Source organism: Rhinoderma darwinii, chromosome 1, assembly GCF_050947455.1.
Source record: "Rhinoderma darwinii isolate aRhiDar2 chromosome 1, aRhiDar2.hap1, whole genome shotgun sequence".
NCBI lineage: Eukaryota > Metazoa > Chordata > Amphibia > Anura > Rhinodermatidae > Rhinoderma > Rhinoderma darwinii.
Genome location: NC_134687.1, coordinates 333598841 through 333622998, shown reverse-complemented (window position 1 = coordinate 333622998; position 24158 = coordinate 333598841). Strand labels below are relative to the sequence as shown.

Sequence of the window (24158 nt, the reverse complement as noted above, 5' to 3'; positions counted from 1 at the left end):
AATTTACACCAATAGTGCCTGATGAAGGTCTTGTTACGACCGAAACGTCGCACGCACTAAGCCTTTGGCATCAAATACAACTGCAAAATAAAACCTTATTTTATGTGCCAACTACTTTTTTAATACGATTGGGTTGGGACCCTATTCGTGCCACCTACCTTGGTCTAGTGCATTCTGAACCACTATCTACAAGCAACCAACCGTGTAGGGCTAAGTTCACATCTCGTTTTGTGCACACGTTTGTGGTATAAGACGATGCATACGTTTTTAAAGTAATAAGAACTTATGCATTTCTAACATACGCTTATGTTTTAAGAAGTAAGAATACTACAAAATACGTAAGTGTTTTTGTTCTTGAGCTAAATCAAACTTTTGTAAAGTCAAGATTTGTAAAGTCAAATATAAAGATAGAAGTAGGAAGTGACTGCAGTGTTTTCTGGTGCCAGTACTGAGGGGCTTGGCAGGGGGAGGCACGGTTTTAGGCCCCATGCACTCTGCCACCGACGGCCGACTGCATTTTCAGCCCATGCTCCCATACAAAGTATGGGAGCACAACCGGTAAAGCACAAAAGAACGGACACGCTCCATAATTCCCGTCACAGTTCTACGGCACGCACGTGCGATACGGAAAGGTGTCCAGGCAATAGAACTGAATGGGGCCGTAATTACTGTCTTGTGCGTGGGGCCTTCTCTCAGAATCTGGGCAATTTCCCATATATGGTGACAAAAACGTTTAAGTTTTAGGTATGCAAAACGTAGGGTTTAAGATTGCATATGTCGTCGATACGTCGCCATTGACTTCAATACAAATAATACGTTTTGGAAAAGTACCGAGAAGCGTAGTAGGCTACGCTTTGCAGGACATGGAAAGAAAATAAAAATAAAAGGATAGAACGTAAGCACACCAATCGTATGCACAAACTACACTATTAGGGCTTCCTGACCGTAGAAATCAATGTGCACGCTGTGGTACACGTTTTGACACTGTTTTTTCATGTCAAAACGTGCACGTCAGACGATGTGAACCTAGCCTTACACAGACCCAAAATCTTATATTAAACAATTAAGAAGTATATTAATAATAACCTCATATCACATAATAATTCTCAGAGTGCAAGCCCATGACCCACCCATGCCAAAGAAGGTCGTGAAGGTTAGGCTTCATTCACATCTTTGCTGGAGGCTCCGTTCCAATGCTGCGCTATTGTCTCCGGTAATACGACAGACAGCTTGACAGAAAGCCGACAACCTAATAAAGTCAATGGGTTCCGTCGGTTGCCGGTGGTGACAGCCGCAAAACTGAACCGTTGCTTCTGTTATTTCCTTGTTCTGCTCCTCCGACTAAGCTGAACAACGGAATACACCGACGTAGGTGTGAACATAGCCTTAGATCAAACTATTCATGTTAGGTGGTATAGAGCAAACTATTTATACCTCTGACTTGGATCATCTTGGTGACATTGCCAACATACTCGTACAGAAGAACGAGATTACATGCAGGTATATCTATGCCTTCATCAGCCACTGATGTAGCTATCAGCAGTTTGCTTTCTCCAGAGGTTCTAAAGGTATCCAGAGCTCCTTTCTGATTGGGAAGGGACATCCCTAGAACAAGAGGAAATGACATTTCTTACGGAGAATTATCTGTTTCACTGGTTGCATTTGAAATGTTTCTTGCACTGTTTTCCATATACTGTGGATATGCCATAAATGTCCAAGAGATGAGGGCCACACCTATCTCTAGAACCTGGCTCCCTGACCCCCCCCCCACCGTCTTACCTTCTCTTGTTCTCTGGCCACTGACTGACGTGATGGTCGGGAGTACAGAAACAGTTGAGCTTGCTGAGCTACGCTGTTTTCATAGCTTCAATAGAAGTGAACAGGAGTTAAGGAAACCGTGCAGCACAGTGAGCAGCACGAGAAGGTAGGACAGGGGGCTTCTTCTAGAGATAGGTGGGTGCCCAAGAGGTGGGACTAGTATCTATTGGACATTTATGGCATATTCTTTGGATATGCCATAAATGTCCATGATGGTTAAAACCGCTTTAAAAAAAAAAAAGCAAGTGGCCAGATATTAGCTGTGGGTGAATAGGAAAATATGATTTTCCACACAGAGTTTTCTGTATGAAGTACATTCTGCTGCATAGCATGTTGCGTTCATTCACAGCATTCTGTAGGGAAAAAATAAATAAAAAATTCAACCTTCGCAACCACATTTCTTTTATTGTCCCAATACATTTGAAATGAAAAATGAAGTAACTGCAAAATGTTGATTCTATTGCTCCTAGGCAGACCTACACAATGTATTCGGAACGTCTTTAGACCCTTTCAGTTTTTTCACGTTTTGTTATGTAGAGACCTTAGGGGAAAATATTTTTAGTTTTTTATTTTAGCACATCATTCTGCACTCAATACCCAATAATAACAAACTGTAAACAGAATGTTAATAATCTTTTCTAATTTATTTAGAAGGAAAAACTAAAATATTGCATTGACATAAGTATTCAGACCCTTTACTCAGTACTTAGATGAAGCCCCTTTGGCAGTGATAACAGCCTCCAGTCTACTTGGGTATGATGTCACAAGGTTTGCTCACCTGGATTTGGGGATTTTCTGCCATTCTTCTCTGCAGATCCTCTCAGGCCCTGTCAGGTTGGATGGGGACGTCGGTGGACAGACATTTTCAGGTCTCTCCAGAGATGTTCAATTGGGTTCAAGTCAGGTCTCTGGCTGGGCCACTCAGGGACAGTCACTGAGTTGTCCCTATACCACTCCTGTGTTGTCTTGGCTGTGTGCTTAGGGTTATTGTTTTGTTGAGGTGAACCTTCGGCCCAGTCTGAGGTCCAGAGCACTCTGGATCAGGTTTTCATTAAGAATATCTCCGTACTTTGCTCCATTCATCTTTCCCTCAACCCTGACCAGTTTCCCTGTCCCAGTCAATGAAAAACACCCCCACAGCATGATTCTTTCACCACCATGCTTCACTGTAGGGATGGTATTGGGCAGGTGGTTAGCAGTACCCGGTTTCCTCCAGACATGACATTTAGAATTAAGTCCAAAAAGTTACAATTAGGTTTCATCAGACCACAGAATCTGGTTTCTCACAGTCTGAGGGTCCTTTAGGGTTTTGTTTTTGCAAACTCCAGGCGGGTGTTCATGTGTCTTTTACTGAGGAGAGGCTTCTTTCTGCCATAAAGCCCCGATTGGAGGAGTGCTGCATTGATGGTTGACCTACTGGAAGTTTCTCCCATCTGCATACAGGATCTTTGGAGCTCAGCCAGAGTAACCATAGGGTTCTTGGTCACTTCTGTTACCAAGGTCCTTCTCCCCCGATTACGGAGTCCTGTTTTTTTTTCAAACTTCTTCCATTTAAGAATTATGAAGGACACTGTGCTCTTGGGTACAAAAAAAAAATAATTCTGCTGCACTGAAAGTTCCCTTCTCAAGATCTGTGCCTCCACACAATCCTGTTTCTGAGCCTTACAGGCAGTTCTTTCCTCCTCATGATTTGTTTTTTGATGATCTAGATCAGGGGTCTCAAACTCGGCCGGGTAAGTGGGCCGCATATAGAAAAAATGGGAAGTTGACGGGCTGCATTACTTTCAAATATGATACAATACAAAATTATAGTTAATCAATTAGTTATTTGAACTACTAGAACACTATATTACTAGAATAATACATTACTAGAATAATAGCGCTAGGTTTAAAATTTGAGATTTCTCCACGTGCTTATTTCAACAATCCAGCTTTCCAGTTTAAGTGTCGCTAAATGCAGTCCGGCGGCTCAGTTAGCACACATGTCAAGATTGGGCAGCCCCTTTTTAGATAGTGCCGCAGTGCCCTCTGTGGATGCTGCCGCAGCGCCCTCTGTGGATGCTGCCGCAGTGCCCTCTGTGGATGCTGCCGCAGTGCCCTCTGTGGATAATGCAACACACCCCTAGATAAGGCCACAGTGCCCTCTGCAGATAATGCAACACACCCCTAGATAATGCCAGTGTCCTCTTCAGATACTGTCACACACCCACTTGTAGATAACGCCACAGTGCCCTCTGTAGAGGCTGCCCCAGTGCCCTCTGTAGAGGCTGCCCCAGTGCCCTCTGTAGAGGCTGCCCCAGTGCCCTCTGTAGAGGCTGCCCCAGTGATGTCAGGGGCTTGCCCAGAGCTGGAGTCCCAGGCAGAGCGCTAGTAGGCTCTTCCTGGGACTCCAGCTGTGCTCCTGACATCACTGGGACTCCTGCTCTGGGGAAGCCCGACATCATTGTCGATGTATGGACAGCGATGTCAGAGGCTTCCCCAAAGTCCCGGAGCAGAGCCGATAATAGCGCTCTGCCCGGGACTCCGCTCTGGGGAAGACCCTGACACACTGTCCAAATATGGGCAGATATGTCAGGGAATTCCGCATCGTCCCGGAGCAGAGCCTATACTAGCGCTCTGCCCGGGACTCCGGCTCTGGGGAAGCCCCAGACATCGCTGTTCATATGTGGACAGCGATGTCAGGGAATTCCACAGAGTCCAGGAGCAGAGCCGACACCAGCGCTCTGCTCCGCTCTGGGCAAGACCCTGACACACTGTCCATATATGGGCAGCGATGTCAGGGAATTTCACAGAGTCCCGGAGCAGAGCCGACACCAGCGCTCTGCTCGGGACTCCGGCTCTGGGGAAGCCCCAGACATCGCTGTTCATATGTGGACAGCGATGTCAGGGAATTCCAGCGTCTCGGAGCAGAGCCGATACTAGCGGCTCTGTGTCCCGCGGGCCGCAAATGACAGCCCCAGGGGCCGCATGCGGCCCGCGGGCCGCGTGCTTGAGACCCCTGATCTAGATGATCTAGAAAAATGGAAGGCCCAGAGCTACATTTCAAGTGTCATAGCAGAGGGTCTGAATATTATGTTCCATGTGAAATTTGAGTTTTTCATTTGTAATAAATTTGCTAAAATTTCTACAATTCTGTTTTCACTTTGTCATTATGAGGTATTGAGTGCAGAATGCTGGGGGAAAATGTGATTTTTATTTTAGCAGAAGACCTCAACAATAACAAAAAAAAGTGAAAGGGCCTGAAGACTTTCAACATGCAATGTATGTGTCCACGCTAAAAACAAACAAACTGTAGTTTGATCCTGCAGTCACACTACATTACCCTACTTTTTTTGCTAATGTACATTTAGGTTAGCAAGAAGTAAGGAAAAAGATATATGTGCAATATGACCGCAGGTTCATAGTCTGTAGTCTGTTACTATGGAGACAGCTAGATCTGCATAGGAGCTGTAGACATATAATAGAAGGATATTTTTAATCAGGATTGTTTCCAAAGTTGCTTTGTTTTTCATTGGAGTAGTACAAAGAAAATAAATTGTGAAAATTGGACATATCCTTTAACCCCATGGACTTCAATAGACCAAAAAAAAAAAAGCATGTGAAAACAAGTGTTAAAGCATTTTTAAATTATAAAGGCAGTTCTATAAAAAAGGTCTTAATGTGGGCATATTCCTCCATAGAAATACTTTAACAAGGCATGTTAGACATGTTTTTACGGTGACATTTGATGCGAGTGGTGGTAGAGGTCTGAGCAAGTTCCCCAGGGAGAAATGGTGCAAGTTTTTACACAAATCCACACCTGAATAGATTTAATTTCAGGACTGTCAGGTAAAAATTCTTAGTAAATGTGGGCCTATGTGTGATCAAGACCAAATAGGGAACGTGCCGTTTACTGCAGTAACCCTAGCCATGCAAATAATGGGGAATATATTCAGACGAGTTTGATAAGGCTGCTGAATACAGATATACAGTTGTTAAATTGGCTGATACAATAGAGAGTCAGGTAAAATACACAACATACAAGTTCATAAAAAAACTAAAATTGTTAACATTACATTTTTTTGCTCAGTTTTGGCATTCTACATGCCTCCAAAGTTTTACTTTGCTCTTCCAGACCAACGCTCAAGAGAGGTGCTGTCAAAAGCCCCCCAGAACCCTGCATAGATAATAATCCCATTGTACAAAAGGAGTATTTCCTATTCCAGGGCAAAAGTAATATTGATAATTACCTTCCCTGTCATCCCTCCAGCATAGACAAGCTGAGGTGCCATGTTTCTAATAGCTAAGCAAAGGTTATATTCAGTACACAGCCTTTATAGTGCATTCTAGTTGTGTGAAGGGCTATATATAGTTCTAAATGTCACATTAACATACATAGGTATTTCTTGCTTGTTTTGTGTACCTATTTTATCATGTCTTCTATTCCTTCCAATCAAGATTTCTGGATTCAAGAAGCTAAGCTCTGGAGTTTCATGAATCCATTTTTTTAAAGCCTACAAATGAAACACATGGCATTATATTGCTGTAAAAATAACTGCATATAGATAACGGTCACACCACAATCTTAAATAGGTTCCACCACTAAGAACATTTATCACCTATCCACAGTATAGGTGATAAATGTATAATCGCTGGTGGCCCCACCACTGAGACCCCCACTGGTCACTAGAACAAGGGTTCTGAGCCTTGTTTCCTTCGCTGCATAATTGAATGGAGCGGCAGGGCACTTGTGCAATCACCTGCTCACTGCGAAGTCTATGGGAATGATGGATACAGCCGAGCACTACACATAGCTTTCTCCGCCAGCCCCATAGACATTGAATAGAGTAGCAGGGCACATGTGCGACTGGCGCTCTATTCAAAATCCTCCTCATTGCAATCGTGCAGTGAGGAGGAATGGGGGGCTTGGGACCCCAGTTCTAGGGTTTGGTGGAGGTCCCCCCAATGATTATACAGGCCAGTGATTGGCTGCAACGGTCACATGTATGAACAGCCCGTCATTGATACAGGAAAAGTAAATAAAGACCAGCAGGAACCACCGAAGCATCAGCGCTGAATCGGCACAGGATTTAATAGGAGAGTAAAGTTTGGTTAGTTATTTTATCACATTACCTGTAACTAGTTTTTCTTCTTATACTCTCAGACAACCCCTTTAATTTAATTTACATAAAACAAGCCAATTTATCCCAGCTTATCCATTAATTATTATGAGAGGGAAAAAAACCAAAACTATACTTTTATTTGTATACTTTTTCTGTGTTTGCATACATTTTCAACATAAAAGTTTATAGACATAATTCTGGCATTACATTTTGTGCACTTTTGTCTATCTTACCCCCCCCCCCCTCCAAAAAAAAAGTACACTTTGCAAAATGTGGGGTAAAAGGGAGCCAATATCTGATCAACCAACAGGAATTTTATATATAAATTCTCACCACCACTAGAGCCCTGGTGTTCACAAATAGCAGGGTGCGCGTCTCTGGATTCTCTTGGTAGGATTCGCATAAGATAAACTGCAGGTCATCCAGCTTTGGGTTTTCATTGTCATTTGAAATTTCTGTCAACATTGGCAATTCAGCTGCAACAAAATAATAAAATAATAGAGTCTGGTGAATACTGGTACATCACAATGTTTGATGAGAATATGAATTTTATCACGTTATCAGTCAAACTGGTAAATACAAAGAAAAGACAAAAAGAGAATTTTTGGTTGCCCGATTTTTTGCAACCAGAAGCAGTCCAGGGTAGATAGCTGTTATCTCATGTCTATAGTTAGTTTAAAGTGTCCCACTAAAGTTGCGTGTCCCAGAGGGCGTGGCTTAGTGGCATATGTGAGTGGACGTATAAACCGGAGCTCCCGCTGCCGATATCCTGACGAACATCCTGGGACTCAATTCTCCTAACGGAGACATACCTGTGGAGAGAGGGGAAACGGAGGTGAACAGGGAGATGCAATTCTGGACTCATTGGAGGCTGTGATGACCCGGTCCAAGAGATCTAAAGCGGCAGAGGACGGTGAGCTGGGGGCGCAAGATGGCGCTGACATGTGCTCATATGCAGAGAGCAGAGATGTGAGAGGGGCGGCGGCGTCTAGGCAGGAGCGCTTTGCCAGGAAAACCCCTGTGAAAGGTGATGAGGGTGGAAGGATGTCGGAAGGAGGGAAGGAGCAGGCTGGCCGCTCAGGATCGAGATTTGAGCCGTTACGAGCGCAAATGGAGGAGGAGGAGAATGGGGAGGATGTTTCGGACGGCCCAGGAGGAGGATTAGATCGGGGCACACGGACCCTGGACAAGTCTGGCCCAACGCTGGCAGATGTCTTTTCGGCGGTAAGCCTGAGCAATACCACGCTAGCTAAACTTACCTGTCAAGTGGGGGGAATTAAGGAAGATCTATCCATAATACGCCATGATCTGCAGAAGGTGTCGGAACGTACGACAGCGGTGGAGGGCCGAGTCAGTTAATTAGAGGACAGAATGCTGCCCATGAGAAGGGATGTAAATGCTGTGGCGGTGGATGTTACGTATCTTCTATCCAAAACCGATGATTTGGAGAACCGGTTACGTCGAAACAATGTACGGATGGTGGGAATACCTGAAAAAGTTGAGGGGTCCAATCCAGACGCCTTCTTTGAAAAATGGCTATTGGAGGCTTTTGGCGAAGAATCGCTGACTCCATTGTTTGCGGTGGAAAGAGCCCATAGAGTGCCCACGTGTCCGGGCCCACCTGGAAGGCCACCGCGGCCTGTGCTAGTGAAGCTGCTTCATTATAAAGACAGAGATCTGATCCTTCAACAGGCCCGGGAAAGGCAAGACATAAGAGTAAACGGGGTGAAAGTGTCGTTCTATCCGGACTTCTCTGCAGAGATACAGAAACGGAGGATGCAATTTCTGGACATTAAAAGACGACTGAGGAATCTTCGAGTTCAGTACTCCATGTTGTATCCTGCTAAGCTTCGGGTGGCAGCATTGGGATCCGTACAATTCTTCGAAAATCCGAAAGATGCGTTACGATGGCTGGACAGTCACGAGGCTCACCTACGACATGATCCGGAGGAAGCGGCGGCGTGATCAAACAGGTGGATGGATGAAGTGGGGACTCTGCTATGGCGGGAGGAAGATGAGACGCACAGAAGAATAAGGCATTGTTTTCTGCATTTGTATGATGGCTTCTTGTTGAGATGAGGTCTATATATCATTGATGGCGGGAGGAGAGGAAAGTGCTGACAGTTTAAGGGCAGAATTGGATATACGAGTCATAAAAATGCTACTTGTTTATTGAGAAAAAGGTGGCGGGAGGTTCTTGGTTTTTAAGGTTAAATTGTGGGAAAAGGATGTGTTTCTACAATGTGAATGGGAAGCTGTATGGTCATAGTGGTGAATTTTTTTTCACCAGCCTGGGCCCTCTTGGGAGGGTATGTTTATGGAAAGTTGGGTGGGATAGGGTGGTGGGAGGGGGAGGGGGGATGTTTTGGAGGGAAAGGGAGTTTGAAACGCAGTACGCTCTGATTGTCACTGGGTGTAACGGAAATAGCCACTGTCAAATGCAAGAACTGTCCAGATGGGGGGTTGGGTAAATCTTCTGTCCTGGAATGTGAGAGGTATGGGGGAGGTAACTAAAAGGCGAGCTATCTGACTACCTGAAAGGGCAGTCTGCTGGGGTGATGGGCTTACAGGAAACTCATCTTACTACTGATATGGTGCAACAGGCGCATAGGGTTTGGATCTGGCACAGCTTCCATTCCTTTCATTCTACATACTTGAGGGGGGTTAGCCTCCTGGTTCATAGGGATGTACCGTTTAGCTTCCTTTAAAGATAGGGAAGGTAGATATGTCGGGGTGCACTGTAAATTGTTTAACTGGGAATGTATAATTGTGGTGCTATATGTGCCTCCCCCGTACTCTGTGGTTCCGATAAGGGAGGTGTTGGAGAAACTGGCTGGATGGCCTATGATACCGACTATATTGATGGGAGACTTCAATAACATAATGAATAAAGGGTGGGATAAATTTCCAAAAGGGGGGGGTGGGGGATGTCGGCCTGACGAGATTTGGAAAATACATGACGGAAGTTGGGCTCACGGATATTTGGCGGGCAAAATGGCCCTCTACTACGCAATACTCGTGTGTATCATCTACATATGGATCATTGTCCCGAATAGACCTAATGTTTAATAATGGAATGGGGATGGAATGTGTGGAAGGGGTGGAATATCTACCACGATCATTGTCTGATCACTCCCCGATGCTACTAAAGATCCAAACAAGTTCGCAGATGGGGGGGAATTGAGAATGCACTGGAGGTTAAATCCGTTCTGGATACGATTGGTGGTAAGTAGCATTTGCAGGTAAGTAGCTACATGGACTTACCTGCAAACGCCGATGCTGCTGCAGAATCATCTGTAGCCTCTGGTGCCGACACGATGCAGGACCTGTGAGTGACGTCACAGATCTGCACTGCCAGAAGCTGGGCGTTCTGAAGAGAAGTGGATGATACTTCTCATCAGAACGCCCAGCTAGTAAAAGTAGTAAACACGCCCCGATGTAACACACATAATACACGCCCAGTTGTACTTTTACTTTTCAACACGCCCAGTTGTACTTTTGCAAGCCTCATTTGCATAAATACGAAAATGGTCATAACTTGGCCAAAAATGCTCGTTTTTTAAAAATAAAAACGTTACTGTAATCTACATTGCAGCGCCTATCTGCTGCAATAGCAGATAGGGGTTGCAAAATCTGGTGACAGAGCCTCTTTAACATGCCTATTGATCTGGTGATTTCCACAATTTGAAAACTTTCCCTTTTTGATGTTGCAATTTCAATGTTGAGGAGTGTATGTTATCTAAACAATAGTACGTCATTAATCCATCATTAGAGAAACATGTGGGTGTCAGATTATTGGATTTTTTTTTAGATAATTAGGCAGGTACAACTGACATTAGAGCGGTGTATCTGAAACAAGTGATAGATTATAAGATTTTCACTATATTCCTAAAATAATGTTAAATCTTTGCTAATAAGATTTCGTTTTATACCTTCAAACTTTCTTGCCAGTTTCTGCTCAATTTCGTTAAAAGTCCCATTTCTGATATTTTGGAAAAAATTGTCCAAGTACTCCAAGGCATCTTTTGTACGAGCATCATTGTTAATCATAAGAGAGTCGTTCAATTTCTGTTAGAACGGAAATATAATATATTTAGAATACATTTGAAAAAAAACAAAAAAAAAACGACAGACTACGGATTACACATTTTATAGTGATGTGGGCAAATATGAGCTGTCTGAATACATGCCGCAAACACCATTCCCCTTTAATACTCTATTAACTTCTATGGGGAAATACATACAACAATAGAACATGGAGATTGTATATTTAAAATACGAAGGTACAAAATCCAGCTCTGTGAATAGGTCAATACAGAAAAAAGTAGACCTAAGGCTTTAGCTACACAAGAACTTTTGCTGTACAGTAAGATCTGAAAGAGCCTTGCAGTTCCTATAGAACACTGTGCAACACAGCTGTCAACTATAGCTGAGAATTACAACGATCTTCATTTTCCAAAATGTAATAATCCTAGTAGTTTAAACAAGAAAAAAAATGTGCGACAATGGCATACCCTTAAATGTTCAGTGTATGTAAACAACGCACTACAGATTTGACTCTCCTTCATTTTATCTTCCAGCTGCAATGTGTGGCATTTCTTCTGGGTGTCAACAATCCATTGCTCATACTGCTGAGATCCATAAGGCCGGTTCTGGATATTTGACATTTTTTCTAAGAAAGAAAGACAAAACAATTAAAATTACTATTTCCAGTCCTAGAAAATACGATGTTTAATCGTATTAAGTGGCAGCTACACATGTAAAATTTGCGTACTGACCTACTATCTTCAGCAATACTCTAATATTAAGGTGGAACTCTATTCAAATAAAAAGCTCTGATTGATTTTACTCAGGGAGGTACTCTTCATGGCACGCAAAACTAGTGCATTCAGGTGGATGGACCCTAGACATCCTAAAACCCTGAAAAGGAAATCTTTGGTCAACTCAACCCTTCCTTATGAGCGTATGCTTTATAGGCATAGAGGTTGTATTAATACATTTTCTAGGATATCGGAGGCCTGGTATAATTCCTCACTTACCCAATACACCCCACACCGGTATACGGACATGAGAGATTCATGGTTACAGACTTGATATGTATCATACTTCCTTTATTTTTCCTCTACTGATCACATGTGCTTGGTATGTATACTTCTGCCTGTATAGGAATCTGCATATTCCTTTTAGTAACTAGGATGTTCCACATGTATTCATTTTTCTTTGTATATTCTGGTGACGTTAACCTGATTTTGTTCCAACTATTTATCTTGTAAATCGCATTTCATTCTTTATTGCTTCTTGAATGCATTTGTACTAAAACTCCTTATTAAAAGAAATTTAAAAAAAGCTCTGATCATTAAAAAAAAAAAATCATTAGATGCTGGAGTAGAGCAATGTGCCCCTCTGCATTCTAACTCAAGGACTCTCACCAATGCCATCTCAATGATACGATTAAAAAAAATAAAAAATGCATACTGGACAATCTATTTGGTATTCTTTGTATATAGTTATATTGAAAAGTACCGTTGACTACACTTTAATACAGTTGGGGATGTAGGATCCGGATGTATCTGGGTCAACCTTTAGGAATATGTTTGACCACTAAAAGCTACAGGCACGACGGCATATATGCGGTGAGATTTCTCTGCCTTATATTCAGCCAGAACACCACAGGCGTGGTGTGAATTTAGTGTGGTTTTTAAAGTGGAGTAAGTCCTTGCGTGTACACTGGATATTCCAATTTCTATACATAGCTGTATATACAGTAGCTGCGTTTTTGGATATAAAGGGCCACTGACCAATTGCATTATAAATTTTACTAAACACATTTTAAGAACTTTGACACACAACATTATTACCAATATAGGGAAAAAATGATTTTGCCATCTGTTCGGTTTCTGCCATGATTTTCCTTATGATGTCAGCAAACGGATCTTTTTCACGTTGCCTTGTCTGTTGGACGACTACAATAAAAATAAAGTACCATGAACATAGAGTTAGCTTAGTTTTTGTAAAACCTGTGAACTCCCATTAATAATGCATTAGAACTGTTCTGTCGTAATTGACAGTTTTGGCAGTAAATGAAATAAGAGGTTGATTAATAAATAATGTGCTTACATTTCTCCGGTTTGTATACAACTCTCTGCAGCTCTTCCACGTTTTGTTTGACTGTAGATATTTCTTCAATATCCAAATTAGCACAAAGCTTACTAATGTATTCCACCGCATCCCCTCTACAGCGGGACTTTCCAGTGCCAACTGAGGCGGTTAATCCAATTATCTACATGTAAAGCAGAAAATATCTATAAAGCAGTAGCTGAGGATTACCAATATCTCTATACAGACAAAATCTCTGAAAAATAAAGTACAAGTGACAATGAAATATGGTTAAAACTTGAAAACATCGGTGGCTTAGCAGCGCATGTGAGTGGAGGCATAAACCGGAGCTCCCGCTGCCGATATCCTGCAGAATCATCCTAAGACTCGCTTCTCCTACCGGAGACATACCTGAGAAGAGAGGGGAAACTGTTGTGGTCAGGGAGACGTAATTCTGGACGCATCGGAGGCTGTGATGACCCGGTCCAGGAGATCCAAGACGGCAGAGGACGGTGAGCTGGGGGCGCAAGATGGCGCTGACATGTGCTCCTATGCAGTGAGCAGGGATGTGAGAGGGGCGGCGGCATCGCGGCTGGAACGCTTTGCCAGAAAAACCCCTGTGAAAAGTGATAAGAGGGAGAGGATGGCGGATGGAGGGAAGGAGCAGGCTGGCCGTTCCGGATCCAGATTTGAACCGCTGCGAGCGCAAATGGAGGCAGAGGAGGAAGAGAATGGGGAGATTGTTGCAGATGACTCAGGAGGAGGATTGGATCGAGACGTACAGACCCTGGACAAACCGGGCCCAACGCTGGCAGATGTATTTTCGGCGGTAAGCCTGAGCAATAGCACGCTAGCTAAACTTACCTGCCAGGTGGGGGGAATTAAGGAAGATTTGTCCATAATACGGCATGATCTTCAAAAAGTGTCGGAACGCACGACAGCGGTGGAGGGTCGGGTCAGCGAATTAGAAGACAGTATACTGCCTATGAGGAGAGACGTGAATGCTGTGGCGGTGGATGTTTCGTATCTTTTAGCAAAAACCGATGACCTGGAGAACCGCTTGCGTCGAAACAATGTCAGGATGGTGGGCATCCCTGAAAAAGTTGAGGGGTCCAATCCAGATGCTTTCTTCGAAAAATGGCTATTGGAGGTTTTTGGCAAGGAATCGCTAACCCCATTGTTTGCGGTGGAAAGAGCCCATAGAGTGCCCACACGACCGGGCCCACCTGGGAGGCCACCGAGACCGGTGCTAGTGAAATTGCTTCATTATAAGGACAGAGATCTGATTCTTCGGCAGGCCCGAGAAAGGCAAGATATAAGAGTGAACGGGGTGAAAGTGTCGTTCTACCCGGATTTCTCTGCGGAGATACAGAAACGGAGGATGCAATTCCTGGACATTAAAAGACGACTGAGGAATCTTCGAGTTCAGTACTCCATGTTGTATCCGGCTAAGCTCAGAGTGGCGGCATTAGGATCCGTACAGTTCTTTGAAAATCCGAAGGATGCGTTACGGTGGCTGGATAGTCACGAGGCTCGCCTACGACATGATCCGGAGGAAGCGGCGGCGTGATCAACAAATGGATGGATGAAGTCGGGACTCTGCTATTGTGGAAGGAAGATGACTTGCGCAAGAATATAAGGCATTATTTTCTGCATTTATATGTTGATTTTTATTAAGATGATGTCTATATCTCATTGTTGGCGGGAGGAGAGGAAAGATGCTGTCAGTTTAAAGGCAGAATTGAATATAGGAGTCATAAAAATGCTACTTGTTTATTGAGGAGAAGGTGGCGGGAGGTTCTTGGTTTTGGAGGTTAAATTGTAGAAACAGATGGATTTCTACAATGTGAAAGGGAAGCTGTATGGTGATAGTGGTGAAGTTTTTTTCACCAGCCCGGGCCCTCTGAGGAGGGTATGTTTATGGAAAGTTGAGTGGGAGGGGGTGGTGGGAGGGGGGATGTTTGGGAGGGAAAGGGAGTTTGAAACGCAGTACGCTCTGATTGTCATTGTTATTGTCACTGGGAGTAATGTAAATAGCCACTGTCAAATGCAAAACAGATTTAGATGGGGGGTAGGGTAAATCTTCTGTCCTGGAATGTGAGAGGTATGGGAGAGGTAACAAAAAGGCGAGCTATCTTCGAATACCTGAAAGGACAGTCTGCTGGAGTGATGGGTTTGCAGGAAACTCATCTTACTACTGACACGGTGCAGCAAGCGCATAGGGTTTGGATCCGACATAGTTTCCATTCCTTTCATTCTACATACTCAAGGGGGGTTAGCCTCCTGGTTCATAGGGATGTGCCTTTTAGCTGTATAGATTCCTTTAAAGATAGGGCAGGTAGATATGTTGGGGTGCACTGTAAATTGTTTAACTGGGAATGTATAATTGTGGTGTTATATGTGCCTCCCCCATACTCTGTGGGTCCGATGAGAGAGGTGCTGGAGAAACTGGCTGGGTGGCCTATGTTACCGACTATATTGATGGGAGATTTCAACAACATAATGAACAAAGGGTGGGATAAATTTCCAAAAGGGGGAGGGGTGGGGGATACTGGCCTGACGAGATTCGGAAAGTACATGATGGAGGCTGGGTTTACAGATATTTGGCGGGCAAAATGGCCCTCTGCTACGCAATATTCGTGTGTATCATCTACATATGGATCATTATCACGAATAGACCTAATGTTTAATAATGGAATGGGGATGGAATGTGTGGAAGGGGTGGAATACTTGTCACGAGCACTGTCTGATCACTCCCCAATGTTACTTAAGCTCCGAACAAGCTCAGAGATGGGGGGGTTGAGAATGCACTGGAGGTTGAACCCGTTCTGGATACGGTTAGTGGAAGAGGAGATAATAAATATGAGTCTGCGAGAATACTTTGAGTTTAATAAAGGTACGGTTCCTATGGATATTTTATGGGATGCTATGAAGGCGATTATAAGGGGAGTGTATATACGGGAGATCTCGCTCATTAAAACTAAGTCGCGACAAATGGGTCAACATTTGACAGACAGGGTCACAGTAACAGAGGAGAGGCACGTTACTAATAACACTGCGGAAACACTAGCCCAATGGAAGGTTGCTCAGAAGTTGCTTAGGGAACATCAGCTGGAGCAAGCGGCTAATAAAAGACTATTTTTACAACAAAAATACTATGAGGAGGGTGAAATGGCGGGCAGACTGTTAGCAAATATGGCACGGCCGATGCGGGAAAGTGCGTTCATTCATCAGTTGCAGACAGTGCACGGGACTCTGGTTGGAGAAACAGGGGATATATTAGAGGTGTTAACATCGTTCTACATGGAACTGTATCGTACTAAGGTTGACTACTCGGAGGATCTGCTGTCAGAATATCTGGCAGAAATGACATGGGTCACCCTGGGGGAGGAGGAGAGAGAGGGATTGGAAGAGCCAATTACGCTAGAGGAAATACAGGAAGCGTTAAGTTCTATGGCAAACGAAAAGGCTCCAGGGATAGATGGTATACCAACTGAATTGTATAAAACATATGGGGAGACGGTTCTGCCGGAGTTATTGGAAGTGTTCCAGGATAGTTTCACCAGGGGGCGTTTACCGCAGACAATGTACGAAGCTGTTATAGTCGTAATCCCCAAGGAAGGGAAAGATCGTAAACAACCTGACTCATACAGACCGATATCTCTATTAACCACGGACATTAAAATTTTAGCGAAAGTACTTGCTAATAGGCTGTCGCGAGTAGTGACTAAAATTGTGGGGATGGATCAGTCGGGATTCATGCCATCACGCTCTACAGCAGTTAATCTACGTAGACTTTTCCTGAATCTGCAGACAGATGCTCCGGATGCTCGGTGTAGAGCAGTGCTGTCTTTAGATGCCGCCAAGGCGTTTGATAGTGTGGAGTGGGGGTATCTGTGGGCTGTCCTGGAACGGATGGGCTTTGGAAAGAAATTTACAAAATGGGTACAATTATTATATAAGGAGCCGGTAGCTAGGATAAGAGCAAATGGAAGGATGTCAGATTCCTTCAGACTGGAGAGGGGGACGCGACAGGGATGCCCACTTTCGCCACTACTATTTGCGTTGGCAATTGAACCCCTAGCCAATATGGTAAGACAGCATCCAGGGATAGAAGGGTTTCGTTGTGGGGAGCTGGAGGAACGCATAGCACTATATGCAGACGATATCTTGATGTTCTTGGGGGAAATAAATTACTCACTGCCAGTGATAATGAATGTATTGGAGCGCTTTGGTAGATTCTCAGGACTAAAAATTAATTGGAATAAGTCGGTGTTGTTGCCACTCCAGCCAATAGATACGCCGTTGGTGATTGGAGGAATTGAGGTACCGTGTGTACAGAAATTTAAGTACCTGGGAATCATGATATCGGCGAGGGTGCAGGACTTTATTGAACTAAATGTGATACCATTGTTGAGCAAACTCACGGATAAGACCAAAATATGGCTCGGGCTACCATTGTCAGCATTAGGTCGAGCAAATCTCATCAAAATGATTCTGATGCCCCAGATTCTTTATGTGGTGCATAATGCCCCAGTGTGGTTGCCTAAATACTGGTTCAGGAGAATCCATAACTTGTTTAGGGACTTGGTGTGGAAAAGGGGGATCCCCAGGATAAAACTGGACAAGCTACAACTACCAGTAGAACAGGGAGGGTTAGCCATTCCGAATGCATGGATTTATTATCTAGCGGCCCAATTACAACACCTTAAGGGCTGGAAGAATAGGGAGGAGTGGGATTCTAGTGGGAAACTGGTGTATTATTTGGGTCAGAGAACGGATGTATTAGAGGCCATGGAATCCCATAAATTAAAGAGAGAGGCAAGAGGGAAGCCGACTTTACTATTAATACATAGAGTTTGGTGGGAAAGTAAGAAATTATTGGGAGTTACAGGATGCTCCAATTATATGCCTTTATGGGACAATCCATACCTATGGGAATTTAATATGCTGGAAGGATTTCAAGACTGGGAACAAGTAGGGATTAGATATGTATACCAGCTGTATGAAGGAGGTGTTTTTAAACCCTTTGCTCGAATACAGGAGGAGTTTGGACTCCCACATCGGCTGTTCTACCAATATCTTCAATTAAGGCATGCGGCGCAGGCTCAAGAGAGACTGGTGGATTTGAGCTGTTCCACCATGGGAGGGATAGAGCAGGTACTAGGGGCAAAAGACACTAAAGGGATTATCTCGGTGCTATATAATACGCTACTCTCTAGTTTTCTGGGAGACCCGTTGGTGGAGATCAGACGTAAATGGGAAGAGGATGTAGGGCCTATAGGGGATGAAGACTGGGAAGAGGTACTGGGATCATCTAAAAAACTCTCTATTAGTGTAACGCACAGGAGGTCACAACTTTTTCTATTACACAGGGTGTATAGGACGCCTAAGGTGCTATGGCAAATGCGCATTAGATCAACTAAGGAATGTCCCAGGTGCATGTTTGATGGGGCGGACATAAAGCATATGTTTTGGAGCTGCCCGCTGCTAGAAGGATATTGGAAGGAAGTTAAAAGTATGGTGTCTAACGTATATGGGAGAGATTTCCCAATAGAACCTAAAATATTCTTACTGGGTTGTATTGAGGAGGAAGGAGGGGATGGAGTGGAGCTACTGTCTATTAAAAAGATTTTGTATCATGCTAGGAAACTAATCGCAAAATATTGGCTGCAGGCGGATCCCCCGGAAGTAGCTGAACTGGTTGGATATGTTAATCACACGGTATCACTGGAACATCGGATATATCTGAAAAGAGGGACAATTCAGAAATACGAGAAACAATGGGGTAAATGGGTGCACGCCTATGGCAATGCGGATCACTAGATGAGATTTGGAGGGGGGCTGACACACATGCATGTTTAAGGTCTGATGGAATATTGGTTTACTATGGAGGAGACACTGAGGAGGAGTGATGGAAAAATCAGGAAAGAGAAGGGGTACTGCAAGGGAGGGGGGTAGTTTAGTTGGGGGGAGAAATAGGTTACGGTGTAAACAAAGATGTTGTATACATGCCATAAAGCACTTGAAGAAATTTTGCAATATTTAGGTGAGGTTATGTTATTCTTATTTGTTTTCTGTAAAGTACTGTAAAAAATGTACAGGCTGTATAACAGATGTTGTATTATCAATAAAAACTTGTTTGATTAAAAAAAAAAAAACTTGAAAACATCCAAATAGACAGAAACATAAAATATTTATGGCAGAAAAAGATTAAGCGGTTCTTTTAGTCTGCCCCATTTTTTCGTATGATCTCTTTGTAGGTCTTAAGGAAATTCCGAAAAAAAATAAGAACATTTAATAAATCAATTACAATATGCATGTCTGCATGGGAAAATTAATAGTGAAAAACTATTGCTAGTGACTAAATATTGGTATACTTTTTATTTAATGCTTAATAGTGCAAAAAAGAATAATAAAATTGAAATGCCTATTTAAAAATAAATAAAAACACAATATAATATTTCATGCTGTTTTGACTACAATAAAATGAATACTCTTTCTGGGAGAGGCAAGCAATCTTGAAACCATAGTAACCCCTTCAGGACGGAGCCTGTTTAGGCCTTGAGGACAAAGCCGATTTTTTTCAAATCTAACGTATCACTTTATATGGTAATAACTTCAGAATGTTTTTACCTATCGAAGCGATTTTGAGATTGTTTTCTTGTAACACATTGTACTATGTTAGTGGAAAAATTTGGTCAATAAATTCAATATTTCTGAAAAAAAGGCTCTGTCACCAGATTATAAGTGCCCTATCTCCTACATAATCTGATCGGCGCTGTAATGAAGATAACAACAGTGGTTTTTATTTTGAAAAAAAGATCATTTTTGACCAAGTTATGAACAATTTTAGATGTATGCTAATTAGGTTTCTAAATAGACAACTGGGCGTTTTTTTACTTTTTACCAAGTGAATGTTGTAAAGAGAAGTGTATGACGCTGACCAATCAGTATCCTACACTTCTCTGCAATTCCAGCCCCGCTTCTTTCACTGCACAGCGTGATCTCGCGAGATCACGCTGTGCAGTGAGTAAGTCCCACAGAAATGTTACCGAAGTGTCGGGAGTCTGAATAGACATCGCATCCTGGCTGGAGGTGATGTCTATTCACTCACAAGGCACTTCGGTAAAGTTACTGTGGGAGTATGTGACAGCACAGCGTGATCTCACGAGATCACGCTGTGCAGTGAAAGAAGCTGGGCTGGAACGATGAGAAGTGTATGACGCCGATTGGTCAGCGTCATACACTTCGCTTTACAACGCCCAGTTGGTAAGAGTAAAAAAACGCCCATTTGTCCATTTAGAAACTAATTCGCATAAATCGAAAATTGTTCATAACTTGGTCAAAAATGATAGTTTTTCAAAATAAAAACCACTTATCTACATTACAGCGCCGTTCCGATTATGTAGGAGATAGGGCACATATGATCTGGTGACAGAGCCTCTTTAAAGTACCATTTAATGAACAAGGAAACTGAAAATAAAATGCTTTGCAGGCTGAAATGGGAAAAAACTGATTCCTCCATTGTTTTTTGTGTTTCGTTTTTACAGCTTTCACAGTGCGGTAAAAAAACGATAACTTTAAATTTTTTCACTGTGACTCCATACGATTGCGGTGATACCAAATTTATATATATATTTTTTCATATTTTACTACTTTTACAAATTCAAAACTATTTTATAAATAAAAATATTGCTTTGTTTCACCACATTCCAAGAGCCATAACTTTTTTTAATTATTGGTCGATTGAGCGGTGTGATGGCTTCTTTTATTGGTACCATTTTTTGGTACATACAACTTTTTGCTCACTTTTAATATAAAAAATTTGAGAGCGAAGGTGACCAAAAAACTGTGATTTTAGCGTTTTAAATTCTTTATTTTTACGGTGTTCACCATGTTTTACAGATGCAGAAATACCAATTTTGTTTATTTTATTTTTTTAAATTACTTCAAAAGAAAAAAAAGCTCATTACGCATTTTTCCTCTAGACTTTAACCCGTTCGCGCTCAGCGACGTACTATTCCGTCGTGCTAAGTGCATCGCCTAAGAATGGCGTCCGGCTATGCCATCTACGGAAGCCTAGTGGGTCCTGACTAAGTCAGGACCCACTATGCTTGCGGTCAGCGAGTAGCTGACAGCTCTAATACACTGCACTACGCATGTAGTGCAGTGTATTAGAATAGCGGTCAGGGCCTCCTGCCCTCAAGTCCCCTAGTAGGACAAAGTAATAAAGTAAAAAAAGTATAAAAAAAGTTGCGGAAAAATACAAAAATTTACGTTTTAAAAGTAAAAAGCCCCCTTTTTCCCTGATCAGTCCTTTATTAAAAAAAATAAACAAATAAACTATACATAATTGGTATTGCCGTGTCCGTAATGGCCTGAACTACAAAAGTATTTTGTTATCTATCCTGCGCGGTGAACGCCATAAAAGAAAAATAATAATAAACCTTACAAGAATCACAATTTTTTGGTCACTTCACCTCCGAAAAATTTAATAAAAAAAGATCAAAAAGTCGCATGTACCTAGAAATGGTACTGATCAAAACTGCAGTTCGTTACGCAAAAAAACAAGCCCTCACATGGCTTTCTTGATGGAAAAATAAAAAAAGTTATGGTAAATGATTTTTTACATCAAGTATTTTATTGTGCAAACGCCATAAGACATAAAAAAACAACAAACTATAAACATATGGTATCGCCATAATCTTCTCTTTTACTCTTATATGATTTTCAATTGCACAGCCTAATTCCACAAATTGCAGCAAAAAACCTGTGGGATCTAAATGCCCACTATACCCCTCGATAAGTTCTTTGAGGGGTGCAGTTTGCCAAACAGGGTCACTTTTGGGGGGTTTCCACTGTTTCGGGAACACAAGACCTCTTCAAACCGGACATGGTGCCTAATAAAAAGGAGGCCTCAAAATCCACTAGGTACACCTTTGCTTCGGAGGCCGGTGGTTCAGTCCATTACCGCACTAGGGCCACATGTGGGATATTTCTCAAAACTGAAGAATCTGGGCAATAAGTATTGAGTTGCGTTTCTCTGGTAAAACCTTCTGTTCTACAGAAAAAACATGGATTAAAATGGATTTTCTGCCAAAAAGATGAAATTTTTAAATTTCACCTCTACTTTGCTTTAAATTCCTGTGAAACACCTAAAGGGTTAATAAACTTTCTAAATGCTGTTTTGAATACTTTGAGGGGTCTAGTTTCTAAAATAGGGTGTTTAATTTGGGTTGCTAATATAGAAGACCCTCAAAGCAACTTCAAAACTGAACTGGTTCCTAAAAAAAAAGCTTTGAAATTTTATTCAAAATATGAGAAATTGCTGCTTCTGTTCTAAGCCTTGTAACGTCCTAGAAAAAAAAAATAATGTTCAAAAAATGATGCCAACATGTAGTAGACTATGGGAAATGTAAATTAGTCACTATTTTGGGTGGTATAACCGTCTGTTTTACAAATAGATGCATTTAAATTCAGAAAAATTCTATTTTTTTCAAATGTTCTCTAAATTTTGCTATTTTTCACCAATAAGCACTGAATATATCGACCAAATGTTACCACTAACATAAAGCCCAATGTGTCACGAGAAAACAATCTCAGAATCGTTTGGATAGGTTTAAGCATTCCGAAGTTATTACCACATAAAGTGAAATATGTTAGATTTGAAAAATGGGCTCTGAGCCTTAAGGCCAAAACTTGGCTGCGTCCTTAAGGGGTTAAATATTCTTTTTTTTTTTCCACTAATAACTTTACTTACTTTTTTTTACACATTTTATTAGTCCCTGTAGGGGACTTGAAGCAGCGATCATTGGATCGCTGGTAAAATACACTGCAATACTATTGTATTGCAGTGTATTGTCATTTTTACAGGCTCCTGTAACAGCCCGATGTTCCTGTCCATTAGTCCCAGGTGTCAGCTGTAATACAGCACGTGAGCCTGCAGCACGAGGCAGCTCTATACATCACCCCCCCCCCCCCCCCGCACCACGACATGGTATTAGATTTTGCTTGGTAGTAGTTCTGTTAGAGTTTTACTTGCATTTCAGTTTATAATGTGGGCGCATATGTAATCTGTGCGGGGTACATAAGGGCATAATAAGAGGGTATAATAATGCAGTAAATAAATAATAATTCACAGATGTGTGGCCAGTGTCGCACTGATAAATGGTGCCCAATCTTATCCGCTTTTGCAACACTCTGCACATTCTGCGTCGCTATATTACAGAATTTGTTATCTTTTCTCGACCAGAGCCGTGTGAGGGCTTATTTGTTGCGGGACAACCTGTAGTTTTCATTGGTACCATTTTTGGGCACATGCGATTTTTTTGATCACTTTTTATTCCATTTTTTGGCAAGCCGGGTGACCAAAAACCAGCAATTCTGACAATGTTTTGTTATTCTTTTTTTTGGCATTCACCGTGGGCTATGAATGACATCTTACTTTATTCTGCGGGTCGGTACGATTACGGCGATAACATATGTATATCGGGTTTTTTTTAATGTTTTTCAGCTTTGTGCAATAAAATCACTTTTTTATCAAATTTATTTTTTCGGTCACTATATTCGGAGAGCCATAACTATTTTATTTTTCAGTCCAAAAAGCTGTGTAAGGGCTTGTTTTTTGCGGGACGGGTTGTAGTTTTTATTGGTACTATTTTGGGGTACATGTGACTTTTTTTTTTTTTAAACATATTTTTATTGAATTTTTTCACCACACAAAAAAAACACAAATCATACAGTAATGCATTGCCATAATAATAAACATTACAAAAAATGTATAAATGAACATGTGATAGTGAATGCTTCCCAGCAAACTAGGTTTGATCTTGGAAGTTATTCCCCATGGGCTATCAGCCCTCCTTCATCTCCTCTATCTCCTCTATCCTTCCCTTCCTTTAACCCCACCTGTCGGGTATTCCTGTAAACATTGTTACATAACTTTGCATATCTGCCTAACTTACATAACTAAACAATACACAGAACAAATAAGAAATTGGAGCATACATAACAATTGGAGCTTCGTGAAGCAGTTCACCAACTCAGGCAGCTAGTCCGCAAGAATAAAGAAATCCCAGTGGATATATATGCTTTACTCCCGTGATATTTTCAGTGCCCCTAAAGTGCCCTTAAGATCTT

The 24158-nt window shown here is 42.2% G+C and overlaps 1 protein-coding gene across 3 annotated transcripts in view; it reads right to left on the bottom strand.

The window, feature by feature from the left end:
- RIGI (RNA sensor RIG-I) overlaps window positions 1–24158 on the bottom strand; it is a 99165-nt gene that overhangs the window by 12042 nt on the left and 62965 nt on the right. For all 3 annotated transcript variants that reach the window (XR_012847589.1, XM_075825658.1, XM_075825659.1), the window contains 7 exons: window positions 13038–13200; window positions 12779–12883; window positions 11435–11592; window positions 10853–10988; window positions 7254–7396; window positions 6221–6311; window positions 1435–1605 (listed from right to left, as the gene is read on the bottom strand). Coding sequence is in view for 2 of the 3 variants with exons in the window: in XM_075825658.1 (XP_075681773.1) it covers window positions 1435–1605; window positions 6221–6311; window positions 7254–7396; window positions 10853–10988; window positions 11435–11592; window positions 12779–12883; window positions 13038–13200 (967 nt within the window). In the remaining variant the exon portion in view is untranslated. The remainder of the gene's footprint in view (window positions 1–1434; window positions 1606–6220; window positions 6312–7253; window positions 7397–10852; window positions 10989–11434; window positions 11593–12778; window positions 12884–13037; window positions 13201–24158) is intronic.